Source organism: Zerene cesonia, chromosome 20 (genome assembly GCF_012273895.1).
Source record: "Zerene cesonia ecotype Mississippi chromosome 20, Zerene_cesonia_1.1, whole genome shotgun sequence".
Lineage (NCBI taxonomy): Eukaryota > Metazoa > Arthropoda > Insecta > Lepidoptera > Pieridae > Zerene > Zerene cesonia.
The window spans coordinates 2,790,198-2,812,172 of NC_052121.1; the positions used below are offsets into that span (position 1 = coordinate 2,790,198).

A 21,975-nucleotide genomic window follows, 5' to 3' on the forward strand; every position below is an offset into this window, starting at 1 on the left:
ACATTGATCGGGCCAAATGGCGTGCCTTAGGAGAGGCCTACGTCCAGCAGTGGACTTACAAAGGCTGAGAAGAGAAAGATGTATGGACATGGATATATGACAAAGTGACAGAGAAAGCAACTTTGTTTTATACAATGTAGTGATTAACTATTATAAAATTCATATGCTTCAAATTTCATTTGAAATGTTTCCACACTCGTTCAACCGCTTTTGCGGTTGCGTGGCGGCGATCTCTGGTCTATGTCTATCCTTAAAATCCAGTCTGCTGTTCTTGGCTATAATATTTACTTTTTAATATTATTATGGAGTTAGAAGAAATTACAATAAAACAGGCATTTTTCAAAAGCATTGTATATTTCTATAAATCACTTAAAATTACATCCTTGCAAATATTCACTTTGTGATAAATGCAAAATAGTATAATGGTGTGATAAGTTAATAACAATATACTATGTAGCCTGCACTTTATCTACTAATGGATCCTTTGATTCAGGAAGCTGTTCACAATCTGAAAATGTCATAGCTCTATTAACAATGATAGCTCCTCTATATAAAAAAAAAAATCATTAAATAATTGTGTCAACATTGTCAGTATTATCAAGCAAATATTAAACTCACAAAATACAAGTGATTAATTAGTATACACCATATTACATAATTATCTAAAATTGTCATCTACGAAAAACGCATACGTCAATTATTATCCGTTATATTAAAGCCCGGTTTAACGTTAGTGTTCTTAGCTTTAGTCACTAAAGGTTTGAGTATGGAAGGTTCGTGTAACACCGTGTCGGCAATGTTATTATTGGATTTGCTCTCACCGGAAGCGCTAGCTCGGAGGCAGTCCTCCGACACGAGGGTGGTGGTGAACCTACTTCCGGCGACCGTTTGCGCCGCGCTGCTCTTCTGCGCGCTGCTGTCGCTGTACCGCCGGCTGGCGTTCGTCGACTCGTTGTTCAGTTTGCACTTCAGGTTGCTCTGTAAGTTCAGCGAGTCGAGCTCCGCGAAGCATTGGATGCGATCTTTGTTGCATTTCTTGTTGTCGTCCTTTTTGAAGTTTTTGCTGCTGGACGGGATGTCTTTGTAGAACGCTTCTTTCGTTTGTTGCGGGGTGAGGCCGTACAGTTCGAGGGAGACGTTGCTGGTGAGGCTGGTGCCAGGCCGCAGGGTGCTCTTGCAGCTCGGCGCCGGACTGAGGTCGTTCCGTATTATCCTGACTGGCGAACTGCAAGCATCCACTGATAGGGTTTCTTCGTCATCCTCACCTTCAGCACTCTGAAATTTTTATGATGTTCCGTTCAGTGAGGTCATCGATGTTCAGCACTAATCAATAGAGAAAATAACTAAAATAAATAATTTCTAAGTACTATTTTTCTTATCATCTATTTATTTAACTTTTTAAGAGTAACATAATTTTTTAATTCATAAAATTTACCCAATACCCCAACATTTCTGACCTCTGCATTCACTCAACTAATTAAAACATGCTTTTCTAGTACTACGTATAAAGCGTGCTCTACACTGCGCTACACTTATAATATTCATTTATGAGTATGGAAAATGTATACGTTTATTATTTACATAAAAAATCACGTCAAAAAACCATGTATATTGTATATTATAATCCACCTAAACCATGATTATAAGAATAGAGAGAATATTATATAGCTTTGTAATAGAATGAATATAGCGACAGATGGTTATTTAAATAAAATAATGAAAAGAACTATAAAGTGGAGTATGGTTACGTGTCCTTACCAGTTATTTATTATTAGTAAATTGATGTTTTACCTTTATAGCAATGCTTCTAAGCAAATTACGTCACAAAGGTGAAGCCAAGCTTTGGTGGAGGCATTTGACATTTTCAATATAATAATTTCTTTATTTTTATTTTTACATTATTTACTAGGTATTTGTCGAAATTAGCCTTTTTAGTTGCCTAGCATCAACGTTCTCTAAAATTATCTATCTATCTGATAAGAAATATTGAAGTCGTCAGTGCATATTCCACCTATTATAACAGACGTACCATAATATCGTGATCAGTGATGGAGCCGGCGGTGGCCTCGTTGCTGTTGAACTCCAGCTCCGAGGTCGCCGACACCGGCGTCACGTCGCCGCTAATAGAAGAACCTTTAAAATGTACCTAATGGTTTACTTTCGAGAACTTTCGCGGGTCAATAACCAGGTTTATAGTTTTCATGTGCAAAACGGGGTTATAGTTACGTGTATGAGGGTATTTCGAGAAAATTTGAGAAGATCTAGAGAAATGTGGATATATAAAATTTAATACTATAATAAATAGATACTTAATATTTGTATGGACGAAAAACAGACATGCTCCTATTATAATGTTTATATTACCTGCATGCAGTTCAAGGGTGTGATATTTTGATAAAATTTAAGTTTAAATTTGGTAAGTACTGAAGTTATTAATTTACAAGCACATAAAAATATATTTACAAACACTACATTTGAATTGTTATAGTATAATTAATGCGAATTAATCTTGGCTATATCCGATGTATAAATTACTTTACGACACGCAACAAACGCGTCTAAACAAAGTATAAGAGTAATTATTATTTATTACTTAAATATTGTATATAATCAATTATAGTGTTTAATACATGCAGCACCTGAATAATTCCAACAAAAATATTCTTCTATTACAGGTTTTATCATGCACATGGTAACATTGTAATCATTTTTATGATTGTAATGATATTGCATGCTTTGAATCTTATACATATTATATAATCAATGCGAGTGCCATCTATGTATATCATGCAAGAGCAGACATTATCGCATAAAAAACAACGCCGAGTGGAAGCGACGATGTTGTGCTGCGTATAATATTATTTATATAAATCACAACGTGTATTTAAACAGGAACATATTCTTGTAAAAATATTGCAATGCTTTTTTTACATGCAACCTTAATTAATATACAGCTCCTTACTGTTCGTTACTTTTGTTAAGTGATTTAGCATGTTTAGGGTTTATTCGGTTGGTATTTTTGATAAATTTAGGGTTATGGAAAATAAAAATCATATTTTGACTATGACTATATAATGGATTGATCGCAGGTCTAGACTTTTTCAGTCTAAACTAATATTATAAAGAGGAAACATTCGTGATTATCTGTGTATGTTTGTAATGTTTTCAAACAAAACCTACGGAACCGATTTAAAAAATTCTTTCACCGTTAGAATACTTAATTTTAACTGAATGACAAAGGCTATATGTTCCACGGAGGAACCAGGGCGGATCGCGAGTATTTTGTAAACATAACTTGACATGTGTGTGTTTGCAACTGGGCTGCATACTATCATTACCTGTTAATGTGAAGTTCACATTGTGAACCGTTGATGGATTAGGTACATTGAAATAAATTATAATGAACATCGATTTTTTGGTTTGGCGTTTTTAAGCGCCTTTTAAAATGTAAGTGTAATAACTTACAATTGTATTCTTCGGAGACATCTGTAGACGTATCTGTATATGGTTGGCGGATTTCGTTACCACCAAGCGATCCAAATGTTCATTTTTCCACTCTTATAAAAAGTGCCGTGATCTATATATTTATTGCTGCATATGAGTATGATGTTCCCCGCTTCGTTTGAGTGTACACATTCGCGTGTCCATGTATACGCTTTTGCGTTCGTGTGACCGCGTGTGCGTGTGTATGTATGCGCGTGTGCGTGTGCGAGCGTTTGACCGCATGTACGTGTTTGTGTGCGCGAGTGCGTGCATGTGTTCACGTGTGCGAGTGCGCGTGTGATACCTGTGAGCTTGTCGGCGAGCCCGTAGGGGCGCAGGCCCTCGAACGCGCACAAGGTCGCCGCCTCGCCGTCCCACTGAGGGAGCTTGCTCGGCACATTTTTACTCCAATTGCTACTGTAATGTTAAAATGCAAAAAACCCCCATACTGGAGGAATTGTGGTCGACAGACTTCGCGCTGTAATCTTTTATGTATAAGTTGTTATTGAAAAATCCAAGTCCAATTTTTAATGCAAGATTTTTTTTAACACGCATTAATAGCAAAAACATCGAAAACCAATTAGACAAAGTGCAAGATCACAGCACGATTATTGTTGGCTAAAGCAGTTGCAGTGTAACCACAATAACGTATGGCGGAACGATCGCAATGTGCAAAGTGCACGTTAGTTATTATTCAGTCGTCGACCACAACTTGCTTAGTTGTGTCTAGTGGATAGCTACATGTATGTATATACAAAATTAATAAATAAAAATATGATATGAGTTCATAAGCTGGAAATTAGCGATGGTCACAATATACCACAATCAAAACTGAATTGATTCAGACTTTCTTAAATAAGTTTTCCGCAATGTTTTTGAAGTGAAACTTCTTTAGAATCGTTGTGATTTCAAACCTAATGCAACGGAAAAACGACAGGTAAGAGACAGAAATACAAAAATGTGTAAATGAAGCCGGCAAAGAATGAGACAGAAATATACATACTATTTTATTCATTCTTTTGACGATTTATTGAAGTTTCACTTCTATCATGTGTGAATCGCACACACAACTTTTTTGTTATCTTAGATATATTTTAACTTATCATAATCCATTCATCGAAAAACATATTTAAGTGAAAGAGAGCTGACAGTCGTATACGTCGTTTGTCTACTAAGTGTGAATGACGCGAAGAAAATAAGCGAGTATTTTCATTTATTACTTATTTTGTTGAAAAATTCTAAATGGTGCGTTTTGCTTCAACATGAGAAACTTTACAAAGAGTAAGAAAGAGATCAGTCACAATTATCAACAGAAAAAAGCAATCGTCATATTCAATTTTTATTGTATTTTTTTGGATAGCAGGAAAATTTCCCACAATGTTCAGTAATGTATACCTCTCAGAGTTGTTCTTCTGCTCCGAGCCGGCGTAGTTGGAATTGGGAGAGGAGGGTCCGGCGGAGGACAGGCCGGAAGGCAGCTCGCCCGATGACGACATAAGGGAGGACGGACCGCTCCATCCTACACCTGGGTTTATAGATAAGAAGTCAAATGACATATATATGCCATTAAATGTTCGTTCGAAAAATATTTGTCTATTTATTATATTGCATAGCTCAAAATCTCGAAAATACATTTTTGAAAGTTATTTTGAGATATTTTTCCTTTAAAAGGTGTAAAATTTAATGTCATCATACAAGTCCCTTATTTTATTACCACCTTTTTTATTTCGGAGAAGTATATCTAATATATAAAATTCTCGTGTCACAGTTTTCGTTGCCATACTCCTCCGAAACGGCTTGACCGACTCTTATGAAATTTTGTGTGCATATTGAGTATGTCTGAGAATCGGCCAACATATATTTTTTATACCTCTAAATGATAAGAGTAAGGCAAAACAGCGTTTGCCGGATCAGCTAGAAAATTAATAAAATACATAAATCACTGACTGTTAGTGGGCGGCGGCGCGGGCACGCACGTGAGCCGCTCGAGGAAGGCGTCGAGCTGGCGCAGCGACAGCGCGTTGTGTAACGTCTCCAGCGGGCGGATGGCCGGCACGCCGCCGAAGCCCTCCAGCGCTGCTGTCGTTCCACATTCAAATTTGAATTCACCTCGCTCCAATATTTATTATTATTTTTTTAAAGAGGTTGCAATTTTAATAAATCTCTACAGATAGCAGTGTACTCAATTTAGGGGTTTTCCCCCCAAATTTAGGGAGTAAATTAGTGGAATGGGATTTTTTTAGGGGTTTTATATGTTTAGAGGTATTTTTAGGGTTTTTCTGAATATATAATATTCTGAATATAATAGAACTATCCAATGCAATAATCAATTACATTTATTTTTCACATTAATTCGTAATGGTGGATCTTGCACAACATTCACTCCATCTTCTAAAATGTTAAGTTTATTCAATGTTAACATGTATGATTTTAAAAATTCTGACTCTTCAGAGGAAACTGACATAATTTTTAATGTATTAGTTAATTTATAAATAAAAAGCATTAACAAATATTACTGGATATTACTTATTATATTATTTTGAATGAATATTATTTTGTAGGGGGATTTTCAAATAATTAACGCAGTTTTAGGGGGTTTTGACTTAGAGTTAGGGTTAAATATTTCTGAGAGTTGGTAACACTGTCAGATAGTAAGTATATAGTGTTAATGAAATCTATAATTAACTAGCATTCCGTCCGCGGTTTTGTCCGCGTAGTCGCAGAAAAGATAGACCCGGAGTGATATCGGCAAAGTACGGGAACGGGATTCCCGTTCGATTTCCGGGATAAAAACTATCATTTGTCCTTTCTCGGGTCTCAAACTATTTCTGTATCAAATTTCAACAAAATCGGTTATGCCGTTCTTGAGTTATAAATAGTAAAACAACTTTCCTTTATATACATACGAGTAGATAAATCTGAAGACTGTTTAGCCATTAGAAAAAAGTGATTACAACATTTGTAGCGGAAAACCAATACTATGTATAATTATTACCAACTATTGATATTTAGTGAAATTGAACACAGAGGCGATAAGTACATAATACATTCACTGCAAAAATGATAATAATCTCAAAATCCAGTGAAGCTTTACAAAGTCTATGAATACGTATTATGTCAAATTTAGGATGATAAATGTACGTAATACGACAACGTCCTCCCGCACGTAGGTAGTCAGTGACTCACTGTTGTTGTTGGCCGCGGAGGGGATCATGACGCGCAGGTTGGGCGCCGAGCTGGAGCCCGAGATGACGGCCGTGCTGAAGAGGCCGGCCGCTCCCGCCAGCTTGCCACGCGCTAGCCCCAGCATCTTGAGGTAGCTCATCTGGCCGGCGATGCTGTGCCGCTGGCGCCGCCCTGCGCCGCGCACGCTACAGTCCGGCCACGAGGCCGCGCCCCCGAGCGGCCCGCCCCGCCCCGCGCACCCCGGGGGCGCCGCTAGTGGCCGTCACGCGATCGGCACGAGCGGTTATATCGTATGGGGGTTAGGGGAGGTGATGGATAAAAATACATTAGTGTATAACGTACATACTGGTGACAATATACATAAATAAAATAAAATAAACATAAATAAACTACACAGATTATATAGAAATAAATATATAGGTGCTCGAAAGCGTGCCAGTGGTCGTAGCGGTACGTGAGAGATCTGTAGCCCGGCGTGTGTTATGTGACGACAGATTGACGGGCAAACGAGAGCTTCGCTCCGCCCTACTACTCCCGCGTTCACGTGGACGTGAACGGGGGACTAATATTGCAAGGGGACCCAGGTTTGCAGCATATAACAATTTTTAAATAAATTATTTCATTAATATATGAAACTAATTGTTAGTGCGTCATGCGGTCAGTCAACAATCGTCAAACAAGCACACGCATTCAGTACGAGGAGCGAGAATGCAACGCAACACACAAGATCGCCGGCCAGAGTGAGCTAGCTAGAGTAGATGGCGGATAGCCGCCGCAGCCAAGTCTCTACACACTCCAAATATACAAATCAAATCATAAACAATGACAATATACCGAAAATGCAATGATCTATTACTGTATAATTACTTAGGGCTACAGTAATTTAATTATGGACTTTAAGACTTTGACACAGCAAAACACGAAGGAAAGTGACTTCTTAAATCTTTAGCACAATATTTTTTACTTGTCCATATTACAAACAAATTATTAAAGGTATAATGATAACATGAGTACAAAACATCACAATCTACAAGGACATGCATGCCTTCACCAAAATATATATTATTGGAAGAGTTTTTATATATAGTCTATTAAATTATTAAATCCTATAACTATAAACAGTTCAGTCGCAGTAGATTACTTATATTGTAGAAAGGTTATTTCCGATATCCCAAATGTTGTAAATATTAATTGTTTCCACTTAGATTAGAATGTTTGAATTTATAGCAAATACCTTCTTTGTGGAGACATAACGACAATTTTGTATAATCTGTATCCAAGTCTGTTTCAGGATCCGAAGTCCAAACTAAGAAGTTCCGTACGTTGCTGTTACAGGGGTGATTCCAACATATGTTTTATTCAAAATATGACCATGATGTAACACATAAATATTTATATTTGTCCTGTATTAAAATCACAGATAAAGTACGTTTGTATCGTGATCGATTTTAGCAAACCACCAAACCTTTCGACTGTTCCGAGTCGTTTATTCTCTCTAGCTAAAATACAAATTTCATTTTAGTCACACCAACCTCTATTTCGTTAAGGCCAGTACTAACATGATCCTCTTGAATACATCATTCGAATTAAAATAATAATAATGAAATAAATAATCACTAATTTGTACAGAATCGAATTATTACAGCAGTAATTCCGTCATCGTTCTTGTACCTCATTTTAGTATGCAAATAATGTTATTAAAATTCTCACTACAGGGCTTCTATGTGGATCTATAATCAATTACTAAAAAGGGAAGCAATGTTATTAAAAATGTATTTATTTATATTAATGGATCGCGTTAGTACTGGCCCTAACATGAAGGTCATGTCTTACCATTGTCGTGCGCCTGCTTGTGCTGGTCGTAGCTGCGCGCGCGCGGTTGCGGCTCCTCGTTGTCTTTTGTCTCTTTCTCTTCGCTCTTAAGAAAATATATGAATACTTTATTATATTGAAACCATAATTATCATTTATTTAATCTTAATCCGCGATAAACTCCTAAACCACTCAAACGATTTTAATCAAATTGTACACAATTTACAGTTTGATCCAACTTAAAAGATGGAATAGTTTATATTATTTCAATTACGATAAATGACTACCCGGGCGGAGCCGGGCGTGTAGCTAGTATGATATAAACAATCCATAGATAAAGTGATTCGCATAAAATTGTTTTACAGAAGGTCATAAAATGACAATTATACAGTTTTATGAGTATTTCTCATTACCTTACAAAATAGACGACAACGCGGTATTATTTCATAAATAAGAGGAATAAGGCTAATTAACGTTATTTTTTAATATAATAATATGACATAATATAAAAAAAGCAATGCAAGATGAAGATCCGATTGTAACAGACAAATACTACTGGCCTTTTGAGTGTGTTATTAAATTGCAAGTGTTTTGCTTACGAACAAAGCTGCATACCGCGAACAAAGCTGCATACCGCACCCAGCGACAAACACGGTATACGCTTAATGTGCTGCACGTTACCTGCGCGTGCGGGCGCGTGTCCGCGTGCGTGTGGCTGCGCGCGCGCAGCTCCTCGTTGAGGCGCGCCGCCAGCGTCGACGCCTCGTGTCCGCTCACCGTGTAGTGCAGATTACTAAATATAAACAGATATTAAACAATACGTTTTTAATTTACTCCACGTGAACGTAATATTGAGAGGCTCACTGTAATAATAAGGTGATTGAACGAATCATTTACGATCATGCATACTCATTGTGGCATTCTCTGTATAAGTGATATTTTTGACCCGAAACAGTTTTTAGTTACATATTACAATCTATATGTATTTTAAATGGACCTAATATTTTCCCAGAAATAAATAAGTAAATAATACTAGAAAAGTTCAAAATACATACCAAATAGGTATCGGATCCGAAGGACGAAGTTTCGACTTTGAAGATTTTGTTGGCGTAAAAGTGCTATCTAATTCATCGATGACGTCCTGAAACACGAAAGTAACAACTTAGTGTAGAATTTGGAATAATTTTATATCTTACAAGTTTACAAACTTATACATTGTATGTGAAAATAAAAGAAACATATACATATTAAGCATTACAGCGCGAAACCGTGCGGCAACGTTGCGTGCCTCTGGGAAGAATAATCCGCTCGCTACACAGGTATTTAGAAATTGGAACCTACATCTCATTCAAAAGTGTTTAAACATGTAGTAATTTAGTCTAAAAACTCGCAAAGTACAGTACAGTACTGAAACAGCAATATGCAAATTTCACTGATTTTCTTTGCTATACGTTTTTGTTTGTTTTTTTTTTTTTAATAATTATTATTAATAAATATTCTTCAGCGTATATAATTAGTCAATGGCCCTCAAAAAAACCAGTATTTGTATTTGATACTCACAGGTTGTAAAGTTTCCTGGCTCGCCATTTGATCATCTTCTACTTCTTCTTCGATACATTTTACTTCGTCTGGAGAGCTTGCCTTAAATATTTAAAAAAAATATATCTCAATGCGCATAAATTACAAATTGAAAAAACAACAGAAACAGGTATATTGAAACTATCGGTCTACCCTGGCTTCTCCTGTGGTACACACACACACACACATCCTTACAAACTTTCGCATTTATAATATTAGTACGAAGTAGTCCTAATACAGATAACATGAAACATAAAAAAAGTAAGCACTATAAAAATAATGTGCCTGAAAAAGTTTACAAAAAGAGAAGAAAAGAGGTCATACAACATGTTCTGCCGTATTATTACTTAAATTAAGTGATGAATACAACACTAATTCACGCCTCGGTACCTCATTGTTGGCCGTAGAGTGGTTCCGGGAATGCGGGCGGAAGCCGGGTCCGGGCGGCAGGTTCTTTTGCACGCAGCAGTTCACGCCGGGACTGAAGTGCAACTCCACGTGGAATCTGTCGTTCGCAAGGAATTCTCTATAAATCTCTGAATTTCGAATCTATATAAGATAAGTATAAAATGCATATGTTTCAGGCATGATGATATTCAATTTTTAGTTTTACAATATTGAAAAAATAAATGAGATTTTTTTTTTTAAATACTGAAGATTTAATTTAACAAAGGCCGCGTCCCATCTATACAATATTTTTGAAAATGAAAATGAAAAACCGCTAAGTCAAAAACACTAATATCACCTCTCCTCTGAACAGGGGTCCTTGGTAGGGTCCTCATACAGCATCACAACGATCTGTGACATATAATTCAACTCCGATACCATTGATACGTATTCCATTGCGCGGCGCCATTGCTCGTCTTTCATAACCTGCGAGGCGTTAAGATCAACTGTTTAGTACGTTAATTATAAAGTATTTGTAGTAGTAGTATATTTAAAATAATAATATAAGTTCATCAACGGTATGTAAGAACAAAACTGTACTGAACTAACACCTAAAAGATCACTATTACAATATTTAAGATAGCAACTCAATATTAGTAAATGATATAGTAATGGAGAAAACGACAATAAATATCATAAAGCATAAACTATTTAGGAAGAAGTTTCTGTTTATAATGGGTGTGGTCGACTTGACTTGTTTCATTTTGAATAATTATATTACAATTTCGAGAAATTGAGTTAGTTTTAATATCACCAAAACATATCCAATTGCAGTACACTCACATCGAGCAATCCGCCAAAGCGCAGCACGGTGAGCAGCGAGTGCACGTGGCTCTCGCTGGTGAAGTACAGGCGCGTGCGCACGTGCCGCCCCGGGCTCGATACGCCGTGACTGTACCTTCAATAATAGTTTAAAGTTTATAAGTTCATTTATTTAAACGCAATTATGCTAAGTTGAATGAATAACAAAATTCTAATCGCCTCGAAGGACCATTGTTATGTTTTTGCAATGTTATTGATAAATTTAATGATCAACGCATCTTAACATTGTAAGTCATGATTTTATATGAATTTATATTGTATTTAATAGATTACTATAAGGAGGAAAAAACAAAATATACCTTGGATTCAATCTGTTAACATTCTCTTCTCCAGACTCTTCAATATTCCTCTGCAGGTCGGCTCTAATTTTCTTCAACAAAGGTGTACATATACCCTGACTTATCGTCAATTTCTCTTGCATTGTTAATCCATATTCCTAAATGAAATGAAATCATTTAGCACAAAATATTCAATTAAGCAAACATAAAAGAATAAATTAAATTTTTGAACTGGATACTATATTGTTGATGGATTTAAAATGAATAAATGACGCAAAATTTGAACAAATAACACTATTCACTAACCTGTGGTATAACTATATCAGCCAGGTACTTAGCGTACATATATAACTCCTCGGCGAGGTCGAATTGTAGAGTGTGCTGGTTGTGTTGCAAGTCGTACTTGATGCAATCGTATATATCAGGAATCTTCGATATGTCGAAGGACTTGTTCTTCGTACAAAAGTCCTTTTCGATTTTGCCCCAGCGCCGTCCCATTAATTCCCACGTTTCTCCGTGGTAGAGTATTGTGTCTGTAAATATGATAATAATAACATATAATGGAAAAGGGTTCTGTAATTAATATATTACTTTTATTATTTAGAAAAATATCCACAAAAGAAGAAATAAATGAAGGTCAATATTTCCACGCGGTCCCTTCACAAAGCGTAGGTACTATTATATCCGCGCTCGGAGTGTCAACATACTCACCCTACAAATCTTTACCTCACTCAGCATTTCTCCACATCTTTCGCCATTCCGATAGCATATAGTACAGTCTCTTACTCTCCCTTAATCTCAACGGACGGCCGCCTAAAAGAAGATTGTTTTTTTTTAAACCTAATCATTCGAGAGCCTCACCCTTGGTCTTGGGGTCGTCCTTCTTGGTGAGCACGATGCGCACGAGCTGCTGTATGAGCGCGTGCACGTGCGCGCAGCACCGCACCGGGTTCTTCACGAAGTCCATGGCGGCGTTGATGCTGAGCGACGCGCACGGGTTGATGCGCGCGCGGTCCTCCGCCGTGAACTCGCGGTCCGCCTGCATCGCCTCGTGCAAACGCGCCTTCGCCCTGCCAAATTTTACCCAAACTTTCGAACGACCTCGGAAAAGGTTTGAGGCATTTTATTTATGGCGGTTCTGTCGCTCTACTTACTTTCTCGTCCATTGAACAGTTGAAGCGTAATAAAAGTAGTAGACGAAGAAGGAATCGATCACGGTTAACAAAGATAAAAATAAACGAACTATACAATAAAATTAAGCATTGAAAGTGTAATATTGTAATAAACCTTATTAAATTATAAATATTAATTAGAACTGAAAATTACTCTTACATGTTTTGTACTTTAGATGAATCACAGTCATTATCCAACAGCCCATTCGTATTGGCCGACTTGACCATTTGTACCAAAATCGGGGTAAGTTCTCCCTCCAGCGCCAGCAGCCCTTTAGCGAAAGCCGCCGCCGTCATCTGCACTCGACCTTCATCCGATGCGTATATTTTGAGGTCGTGACGGAACGTTGAATGCAGGCGGAGTAACCCCAAACCTTGAGTACCGGCTTCACCTGGTTATTTCATTAGAAATCAACTCAAAAATACAATATTGATAGAAATTATATGTAACATGAACATCAATCCCCTTGAAATACTGACACCTTCGATTTTTAAGACAAATTATTCTCATGATTCACCCGTTCATTATAGGAAACATTTATGGAAATAACCACATTAGACAACCTCTTTAAAAGAAAATCCACTTAGAATTCCCATAAAAACATTTCTACTAACCAGGTATATGCCGTCCCTGGCCCCCAGGGTACATGCACCGGAACATCCGTCCCAGTTCCTCAGCCTGTATCCGCCCCGCAGGCGTCAGCTCTCCGCCCCACTTGAGTATCAGCACCAGGGAAGGCTCACCGGCGCAACCTACTATACAATACATTTCAATTAAATACAATTTACACACGGTAATAAAATATTAAGAACACTTAATAACAAAAATGCTATTAAATAGTCTCGATTTTTAAGGCATGTCTAGAATCATCAATAGCCTGCTAGCTAAGCTTGCTCGTGCAAAGGAACTAAATATATTTGAATTGAGAGATGTGTTAATTTATCAGAGTGAAATAGGCATAATAGTCGTATTAGGCACAGATGTTTCTTCTTGTTTAATTTCTAGGCTAGCAGTGCTTTAAAATAGCATTGATGTGCTTTTTGGCTTGTAAAAACACTCCAAAATCCTTATTAATGATCATAAAGGCGGAAAACCATAATTTTTTACTATATTTCATTTCCTTTTATTGTATTTTTGAGTATAGCAAGATGGTTATAATTCACCATAAACATTACTCTCTTTGAATAAGTGTTTGTTACCTAAAACTAACGTTAACTAGGATTTAAACTAACGTCCAAACATGCAACCCTGCGTGATCTATGTACAGCGGTCTAAGAAAAGGCATGCTTAATAGATTTAATTTTAAACAGCCATTTTTATCTTTTTACAACCCACACAAAACAAATTAGTTTTAAAAGGAATGGAATAAAGTTATATAGAAGTCAAGTTATCCAAACCAAAAGGTCTAAGATATCTTTTGATATCGGATCAGGCTATTTTTATGTGGGGTTATATAAAAAAGAATGGAGCAGGCGATTCACTTGATGTTAGGTGATAGTCGCCGCACAAAGATATCTGATTTAGCCTGAATAGATTTTTTATAACCAACAATATTAATCGTAATGAAGAATGAAAGTTTTATTAAGAATATTTTACAAAACCTGTCACTATTTTAACATCAATTAAAATCAAACGTGCCTTACATTGTCTCTAAGACCAAATTAAATTTTAATTCGTCACTTCGATGTGTAAATATCATAGCTTAATATATAGAGAATGGACTGAGCGTTAGTTAGCATTTATAGAGCAAATTGAGCATCAAATATGATCCAAAAATAAAACCTTTCCCTTGAAGTTGGCTGTAAACTTAAAAAATATCGGTAAATTACATGTACAAAAATTTCACGAAGACTATGCTTCGTAGCTTTCCACATTCAAATATCGAATCGCTGAAACAGGAAACGTTTATTTGCTCTATATGTAGAGCACAAAATAGTCAGTCGTGTATGCTCAGTCCACCCCCTGTATGGCGCTAGCAGTACAGCATGCGGACCGTCAGCGGATGCGGGTGTGGCGGGGGTGGCGGGTGTGGCGGGTGTGGCGGGGGCGTTACCGTCGTCCGACGACGAGCCACGCGGCCGCCCACGTGGCTGATACTTCATCTGCACCTTGCGGTTGATCCCTGAGAAGTGCCCGTACCTGCGGGTGGCAATAGCAACCTTTGATCATTCATCTGTGAGCGAGTTTGCGCGCCCTGATTTCAAAAAGAGAATAGACTTGACATATACTATGCAAAATTGTTTTTGTTCGAGGAAACTCTGATGGCCTATAGACCCACAGAGCACAAAGTATGAAATTTTCGGGTTCTAAAATTTTATTCAGATTTATGAATGTATTTATGTTTAGAAGCCAGTCTGTTAGTCTCCCCTGATGGAAAGGAATAAAAAAATACATGAGTTAAAAGTAAAATTCTTTTTAAAAGCGTTTTGGCTGGAACAATGAAAACTTTGGTATTTCAAAACGTGATTGGCTGAAATAATGACCCAACTTAAAACATGTTTAACATTGGAGTTGTAGGCCAACAATGTCTACTTTACAGAAATAATTTAAAATTTAAACTTCTTAAATAGGAACAGGAGATTATAAATGTATAAAATTTATATGAAAAGTTGAAATCAATTTGCACTACTACTTACATTTCCAGTACGCTTTTCAGTTGTTCCAATTTTCCTTGTTTTTCCTCGATTTCTGGGTCAGCGTGTCTCGTATGTATGTCTGCTAAAAGCGCGCGAGCGATGTCAAGAATTTCCTGCAGTTGCTTGGGTTTTTTTAATTTTACATGTCCTCGCTTGAAACCATCATACTTCTCAAATATCTCAAAAAACCTAAAACCATTTGTTAATATTTAATTAACTTAGTTAACTTCCTGCTATTAAAATAATATTTGTCATTTGGATTACGTATATATTATATTGCGTAACACTTAAATAGTTCACTTGTACTTTATTTAAAGCTGGCTATTCTATCGAAAAAATAACGACTGGAAGGTCATTTAAACACCTAATAAAATATATAATAAATAACATATTATTAGGTGTTTAACCAATTGTATGTATTATTGTATATAACCTATTCATTAAATGTAGATTTTTTTAAATAAATACCCAGATTTATTAATTTAAACGAAATAGAAATTACTCACCTAGGATGACGAACTTCAACCTTCATTTTCTGCTTAGGAGTTCTATCTCCGTGTCTTATCACGGCGACAACACAACGCAACTCCATCATTTTCCCAAACGTAGTAGGCACTATAGGTGGATCATCCAGTTGGAATGGGACTGACCAGGGTATGTGCAACGTTGGCGCCAACTCCCGTAAGATCATATTACCAAGAATTTTAGCACAGTCATCGTAATATTTATTTGAGTTTTTCACAAATGAAAAGCCGTTTACGTCACACACAAAGGATTTTCCATTCGCTCTGAAAGAAAAATTTTATCAATTCCCATTTCGTTGTTTCTTTTGTCGGTTACTTGTGTATTTATGAACATTTTGCGTGTACATTAGCTTTACAAAGTTACTCTGTAACCTTGGCACGCACGGTATTTTATATAACAGACTAAATTGATAAGTACACAATGGATTAAACACCCTTCTTTGACATGAAAATTGTTTTACATTCGAGTCAAACACAGACACGGAGCAAATAATTTTTATTTAAAGCTGAAATAAGAATCACTCGTTTACCTTAGTAAATCAAAACCACAAACAGTTTGTTTGAAGGCCAGACAGACTTTCCTCGAAATTAATTTTTCTTGGTTGGACAATATGACTGGATAGCGAATCTCTTTGCCCTCCGAGTCCCTCTCAACTTTACCATCGAGAGCTGGACTCTTTCGCGCTTCAGCGTGGGCGTAGTCTGGCCCTACTGTATACACTTTTACATCTGTTCCTAAAATACCAAATTTTGAATTACTAACGAATATCAAAAAATCTGAAATGAAACATGAAAAATCAATGTAATAAATTGTACAGTTTACACAAGTCACATAAATAAACGAAGCTTAAGGAAAACCAAGAAATTAACTCAAGTCGAGTTAATCATGCAGAATTTGAAAAAAAAAAATCATTGAGTTTTTTCTTTTGTTGATGACTTACCATCTGTAGGCATAAAATCTTCATAAATAAATGACCCAGTTTTACGGACTCGCGATTCTGGCGAATATATGCTGCTACGACTACCGATCTGAAAAACATCATTGGTATCACCCCCTTAAGGTAGGTTCTCGAAAATAGTGCACATTATATTATTAAATAAAAATTCGTTAAAAAAATTTCATGTAAGGATACACATAAGTATCTTCTACAGTTCTATATCTGCCATCGACGTTATCATTAACTAAGAAAAAAATATACTTATTGCATTTTTATACATTTCTATAAAGCTAAACAAAATACCTTTCTAAACAAACGCTGGCTACCTCCGCCCGCGGAAGTCGGGTAGTAAATGTAAATATTGTGGTCCTCAGCCGACACCGGCTTTTCCACGAACGGCTTGTTGAATACGACACCGTTTACTTCCACATGATCCTCTGATTCAACTAACTCGTGGTCTAGCAAAAGAAGAACAAACCACAATTATAAACACATGAATGAACGAATAAAGAAGGTGTCATAGCTGATCCCAACTTATTATTATAAATTATCATCGTGATCATAATAATATACTTAACCCTTTTTTTGTCTTCTATCAAAGAAGGTAAGATATAAAATTGAAAGCAAACGTGAAAGTGCATTACCTTAAACAGCATCCAAGTCTCTGTAAAAATTTATCTGAAATAGTATAAATTTAAGATCGGAAATATGGAGATTTGGGGGATTAAAGAAGGGGCAAATTTTGGACACTACTGGGAATTATTTTATTATTAGCAATATTTGGGAACAATTTTATTATTATTATTTAATTATCCTTTACTAACGTTTTGGATCTGGTGAATCTCTATCAAGAACAGCATACCGAGGAATTTCTATTCCTTCATTTTCTAAAATAGCGTATACTCTTCTACGATCCTGAGAAATAATATACATATATGACATATTTTTAATCGTAGAAATAAATTATTTACATTGATATTCCATAAACTCACTTGTATGTCATATTGCATGTGAAGATTGTTTATAACATATGGTTTACGTAGTTTTTCGTATTGTATTGCTTTATCAAGAGGAAATCCCTTTGAATGAAACGAGATTAGACAGTCACATATAGGCCACTCTTCGACAGGCTTCTGTAAAGTAATAAGTTTTAGTCCACTTTACGAGATACCTTTTTTTGCTTATTAAACATTTCCATATTAGTTAATATAAATAATAAAACCTGTGTAAGTTGTTAGCATACTTAACGTAACGTAACTTGGCAAACTTCGTTCTAAATGTAAGATGATGATTGTTAGTGCGAAATAAGTAAAAAGCAGTGAAACAAAATACTATTACTACTTTGATCGATAATCTAAGAAAATTAAGAGCTGTCGTCAATGAAGCAATCTGAGTAGATTTTGTTCCACATATTGTTAGACATTCACATAACCTTGAGTATAACCTCCTCTGGAAAAACGAGCATTTTAATATACTCGAATTCATCGAGCCGTGTGAGGATCTCCTTCATTGGTTTCGATTGCGACTTCTTGGCCATGGCGCAGACGCCAACCACCACTTTCTTACCACCACCATCTCCATTGGGGTCTAATGATTCGCACAGATCCAACTCGCCCTTAAACAACATAACAAAAAAATTTACTCCCTTTGACTGCCAAATCATATCTATGTGAAAACATTTTATTAGGTTCATATCCAGGCAAAAATTGTGACCAAATGAAAATAACTTATTTTTAAGTGTCAACATTTGGTCAAGGTAAATTTGAAATAGAAAATACTAAGAGGGAATGTGGGAAGCAAAATAAAAGAAGGCTTCTGACACACTTTTTTAAAACGTTATGATATTTATGTTGTAATAATTTTATCATCAATATGTTACTTTATTAATTCATCTAAAAAAAGTTACTCGTTTTAGATGGTCGTAGGTGTGCATTTAGGCACGTGAATCTTAATGTACCTACGTAATTCACGAAAATTATTGAAAGTAAAGGTCCAGTAAATATGTTATGTATTATAACGTTTAACATATGTATACTTAATTCGCAGGCTGCATATGGCTATGATGTCTATTTGAGAGAAACAAAACCAGAAATCAATACATCACAATCGCATTGCGCAGTATCCAAAAGTAGATGCAGGATGCACACAACCTTATGTGTCGTTGTATATTCAAAGACCTTGATGCAAAATCAATATAGGTTTTGTATGATAAAGGAGAGATAATCAAGACCAAATTTACAATAAAACTTTATTTAATGCACAATACAATACATATTCAGAATTAAAATCAATTTCGTATACATACTCTATACAAATCACTTTTGTTATTTTGCTAACAATTTTTTTTTTATTTTCTTACATATACACTTCTTATAAAAACAGCATTTCATTAAATCAGTTGTAAATCATTAAATACCTATTCGGTTTCACCTTTAAAAATTAATCCTCGTGATCTGGTGCATAGATCCCGGCTCTTTCTAGGTCCCCTTTGCCATCGGATAGTTCAACTTCGTCATAATTTTTCACCATACTTTCTAACAAAGTTTTAAAATCTGTATCGTGTTGGAAACCAAATAATTTTTGCATCTTTTCTAATTTTTCTGGCTTTCTTTGATCTGAAAACAAATTTTCAAATCTTTCAAAGTTAGCAAAAGATCTTGTATACTTTTGTTTGGGTGTGTTTGTCTTCCAAAGTTTGGATATCTCTTGTAATTTTGATGGCACGTACGAACGGGCAAAGAAGGCAGTTTCAGGCAATTTATTTTGATCGATCAGCAGTTGAAGACATTCGTTTAACTTATTCAGGGTAAAATAAGCCATAAACGCAATATTATCTTGTCCATCTTCAGACGATTTCTTTGCAACTTCTTCCAACAAACTTTTGTCACCTGAACTGACAGCAAAAATCAATAATGAGCTATAATCGCGAGCATTTGTGTAAGCAAGTTTTGTCAGTTCTATTTCACCAGCTTTTGATGCAAGTGTACCAAGTCGAGACCATCTTGCTTCAGAAACTTTAGATGGTGCACCCTCAGCTAATGTAGATTCTTCCGCGAGATACTTTGCACTTATAAGATCACCAATAGAAATAGCAATCTCAAAGCGGTGTACAGGGTCTGTAGAAATATTCATAGCCAACTCTTTGTGACCATGTCTTTCCAAAAATTGAGCTAATCTTAAGCGATCTTTGAAAGGTACATAATAATAAAGATGTTCAGCAGTCTTCAGATCTCCTCTCACAACAGCAGTGTGAAACTCAAGCTCGGGTTTGGCAAGATAATAGGACACAATGTTAAGGTCTTTATCATTCATATATAATCTAAATTCATTAGGTGCATATCCAAGTACGTATATGGGATGATCAGCATTTGAGATGTTAACAATTTCTCCACCGACATAATAATTAATTTTATTGTACAAAGTTGTGAAAATGAAACAATCTCCAACCCAAAAACCTGAATTTACATTTTCTTTAATTTCATTTATCACCTTAAAAGCATTGTTGACACCATCTTCAGATATTTCTGCATTATTATCTCTTGCACAAGCTACAGCATTGGCATAATAACGCAATATGTAAAATGTTTCATTTTTAGCCAAACATACGAATTCACCATTTTCAGACCAGATAACATAACGAGGTTGAATATCGATACGTCGAATAAGATCCAAATTTTCCCAGTCATAAAACGAAAATGTTGTGTCATCAATCGATTTCACACCCAGCATAAAGCCACCGAAAATATTTTCAGCGCCATGTTTTGGTGTAAAACATTTGACTTCTTTAAAACTCTTAAAAATTCTTATTGATGTTGAATTTTCCAAAGCAGCATATCCGGAACTATCAAAGCACCATACAAATTCTCGTGCTTTACCAAACGCTTTGGTTCTTAACGCTGCAACTGTATATATAATGAATTCTCCGTCTCCACAAACAGCAACAAACCGATTATTTGGGCTGTAAGCAATTGAATGTGGATAGACTTCACATGTACCGATGTCTTTAATGGAAATTATGGGTACTATTTGCCCATCTTCTAGGTCAGTGCCTCTTGGTAAGGGTTTTAAATTTACTTGCTGAATCTCGTAATGTTTAGCACGGACAACTTTATGTCCGTTGACATCCATAGATATGGCTGGTTTATCTTTGCCCAGTTGAACCATTATAAAACCTTCGTCAAAACCAACAACAACATTATTAGATGTATTAATTGATATACTCCAAACTCGCTCGAAACTATAGTTAAGAGTATGTTGAAGTTTAAAAACACCAACTTGCCATATTTTAACAGTTCCATCTTCCGAGCCTGTTAGGAGAATTGGTAGCTCAGGGTGAAAAACTACATCTGATACATTTTGCTCGTGACCTTCTAATGTTTGAATACAGACTTTATTTTGATAATCCCATATTTTTACACAACGATCATCTGAGCCAGTAACTAAGTAGGGCTTGTCTCCACTATGATGATAATCAACACAATTCACACCTTTTTCATGACCTTTTAGAGTGAAGTTTGCAGTGGAATATTGAAGCTGCCAGACTTTTATCGACATGTCAAGACTTGCACTTGCGAACGTGTTAGCATCTTTGGGATTAAATACTATCTGCATAACATAATGAGAATGACCTTTAAAAACCTGTTGGCATGCCCATTTAGAATCCCAGTTCCACAACTTAATCAGCTTATCATCACCACAACTTAAGACGTAGGGCTCTGCTGGATGTATAGCAATGCATCTGATGTAATCTGAATGCGCTTTAAAATGATATACCTTTTCTAGAACGTTATAGTTGTAGACAGATAATTTCATATCATCTGAGCCTGTAAGCACCCAATTTTTTCTTGCAACAAACTTTGCCGTTCTCACCGGCAAATCGCAAACTGTGAATTTCTTGATTTGTGTTCTTGTCTCATAGTTCCATATATTAACTGCACCGCTATATAGTGAACAAAGAAGCCAGGGCTCCGTAGGGTGTTGGTCCACACATTTAACGCGATCCGAATTCACCGACAGAGTTTTCTTAATATCCAGTTGTAACGGCATTGTATCCAATGAATAATAAGTTAACTGAGTACTCAAATATTTTATAAACACC

The 21,975-nt window shown here is 36.1% G+C and overlaps 2 protein-coding genes across 14 annotated transcripts; both read right to left on the bottom strand.

Moving 5' to 3' along the window:
- Positions 1-335: 335 nt before the first annotated feature.
- On the bottom strand, positions 336-18,486 carry LOC119835141 (inositol hexakisphosphate and diphosphoinositol-pentakisphosphate kinase). 13 transcript variants are annotated; one of them, XM_038359809.1, is made up of 28 exons: positions 18,310-18,486; positions 17,870-18,010; positions 17,702-17,792; positions 17,181-17,335; positions 16,881-16,968; positions 16,470-16,716; positions 15,922-16,203; positions 15,416-15,604; positions 14,773-14,918; positions 13,394-13,534; positions 12,939-13,170; positions 12,468-12,676; positions 11,913-12,139; positions 11,628-11,764; positions 11,290-11,404; positions 10,805-10,932; positions 10,450-10,564; positions 10,042-10,122; positions 9,537-9,622; positions 9,163-9,274; positions 8,503-8,587; positions 6,670-6,921; positions 5,431-5,562; positions 4,879-5,008; positions 3,788-3,900; positions 2,030-2,133; positions 822-1,275; positions 336-508 (listed from the first exon to the last, which is right to left on the bottom strand). In XM_038359809.1, exons 1-28 carry the CDS (start codon positions 18,412-18,414, stop codon positions 450-452), a joined length of 4,356 nt encoding a protein of 1,451 aa, XP_038215737.1. In that variant the 5' UTR covers positions 18,415-18,486; the 3' UTR covers positions 336-449. The 13 variants fall into 13 exon arrangements, 12 of the variants coding, with proteins under 12 accessions (XP_038215737.1, XP_038215733.1, XP_038215739.1 ...); XM_038359805.1 differs by having other exon boundaries at positions 336-1,275; positions 18,322-18,486; XM_038359811.1 differs by having other exon boundaries at positions 336-1,275; positions 14,833-14,918; positions 16,470-16,674.
- Positions 18,487-19,140: 654 nt separating this feature from the next.
- On the bottom strand, positions 19,141-21,960 carry LOC119835079 (coatomer subunit beta'-like). The gene has a single exon (XM_038359694.1). The coding sequence runs from the start codon at positions 21,921-21,923 to the stop codon at positions 19,317-19,319; it is 2,607 nt and encodes an 868-aa protein (XP_038215622.1). The 5' UTR covers positions 21,924-21,960; the 3' UTR covers positions 19,141-19,316.
- Between the last annotated feature and the right edge of the window lie 15 nt (positions 21,961-21,975).

Bases quoted from the DNA above. Each gene is read 5' to 3' on its own strand.
- LOC119835141 (XM_038359800.1), bottom strand. From the start codon at position 18,414: ATGGCCAAGAAGTCGCAATCGAAACCAATGAAGGAGATCCTCACACGG. The intron at 17,336-17,701 runs GTTAGTAAAGGA...TTCTTTTGCTAG, and splicing joins AGATTCACCAGATCCAAAAC to ACCACGAGTTAGTTGAATCA. The intron at 3,901-4,878 runs GTATACATTACT...TTAACATTACAG, and splicing joins CAGAAGAACAACTCTGAGAG to TAGCAATTGGAGTAAAAATG.
- LOC119835079 (XM_038359694.1), bottom strand. From the start codon at position 21,923: ATGCCGTTACAACTGGATATTAAGAAAACTCTGTCGGTGAATTCGGAT.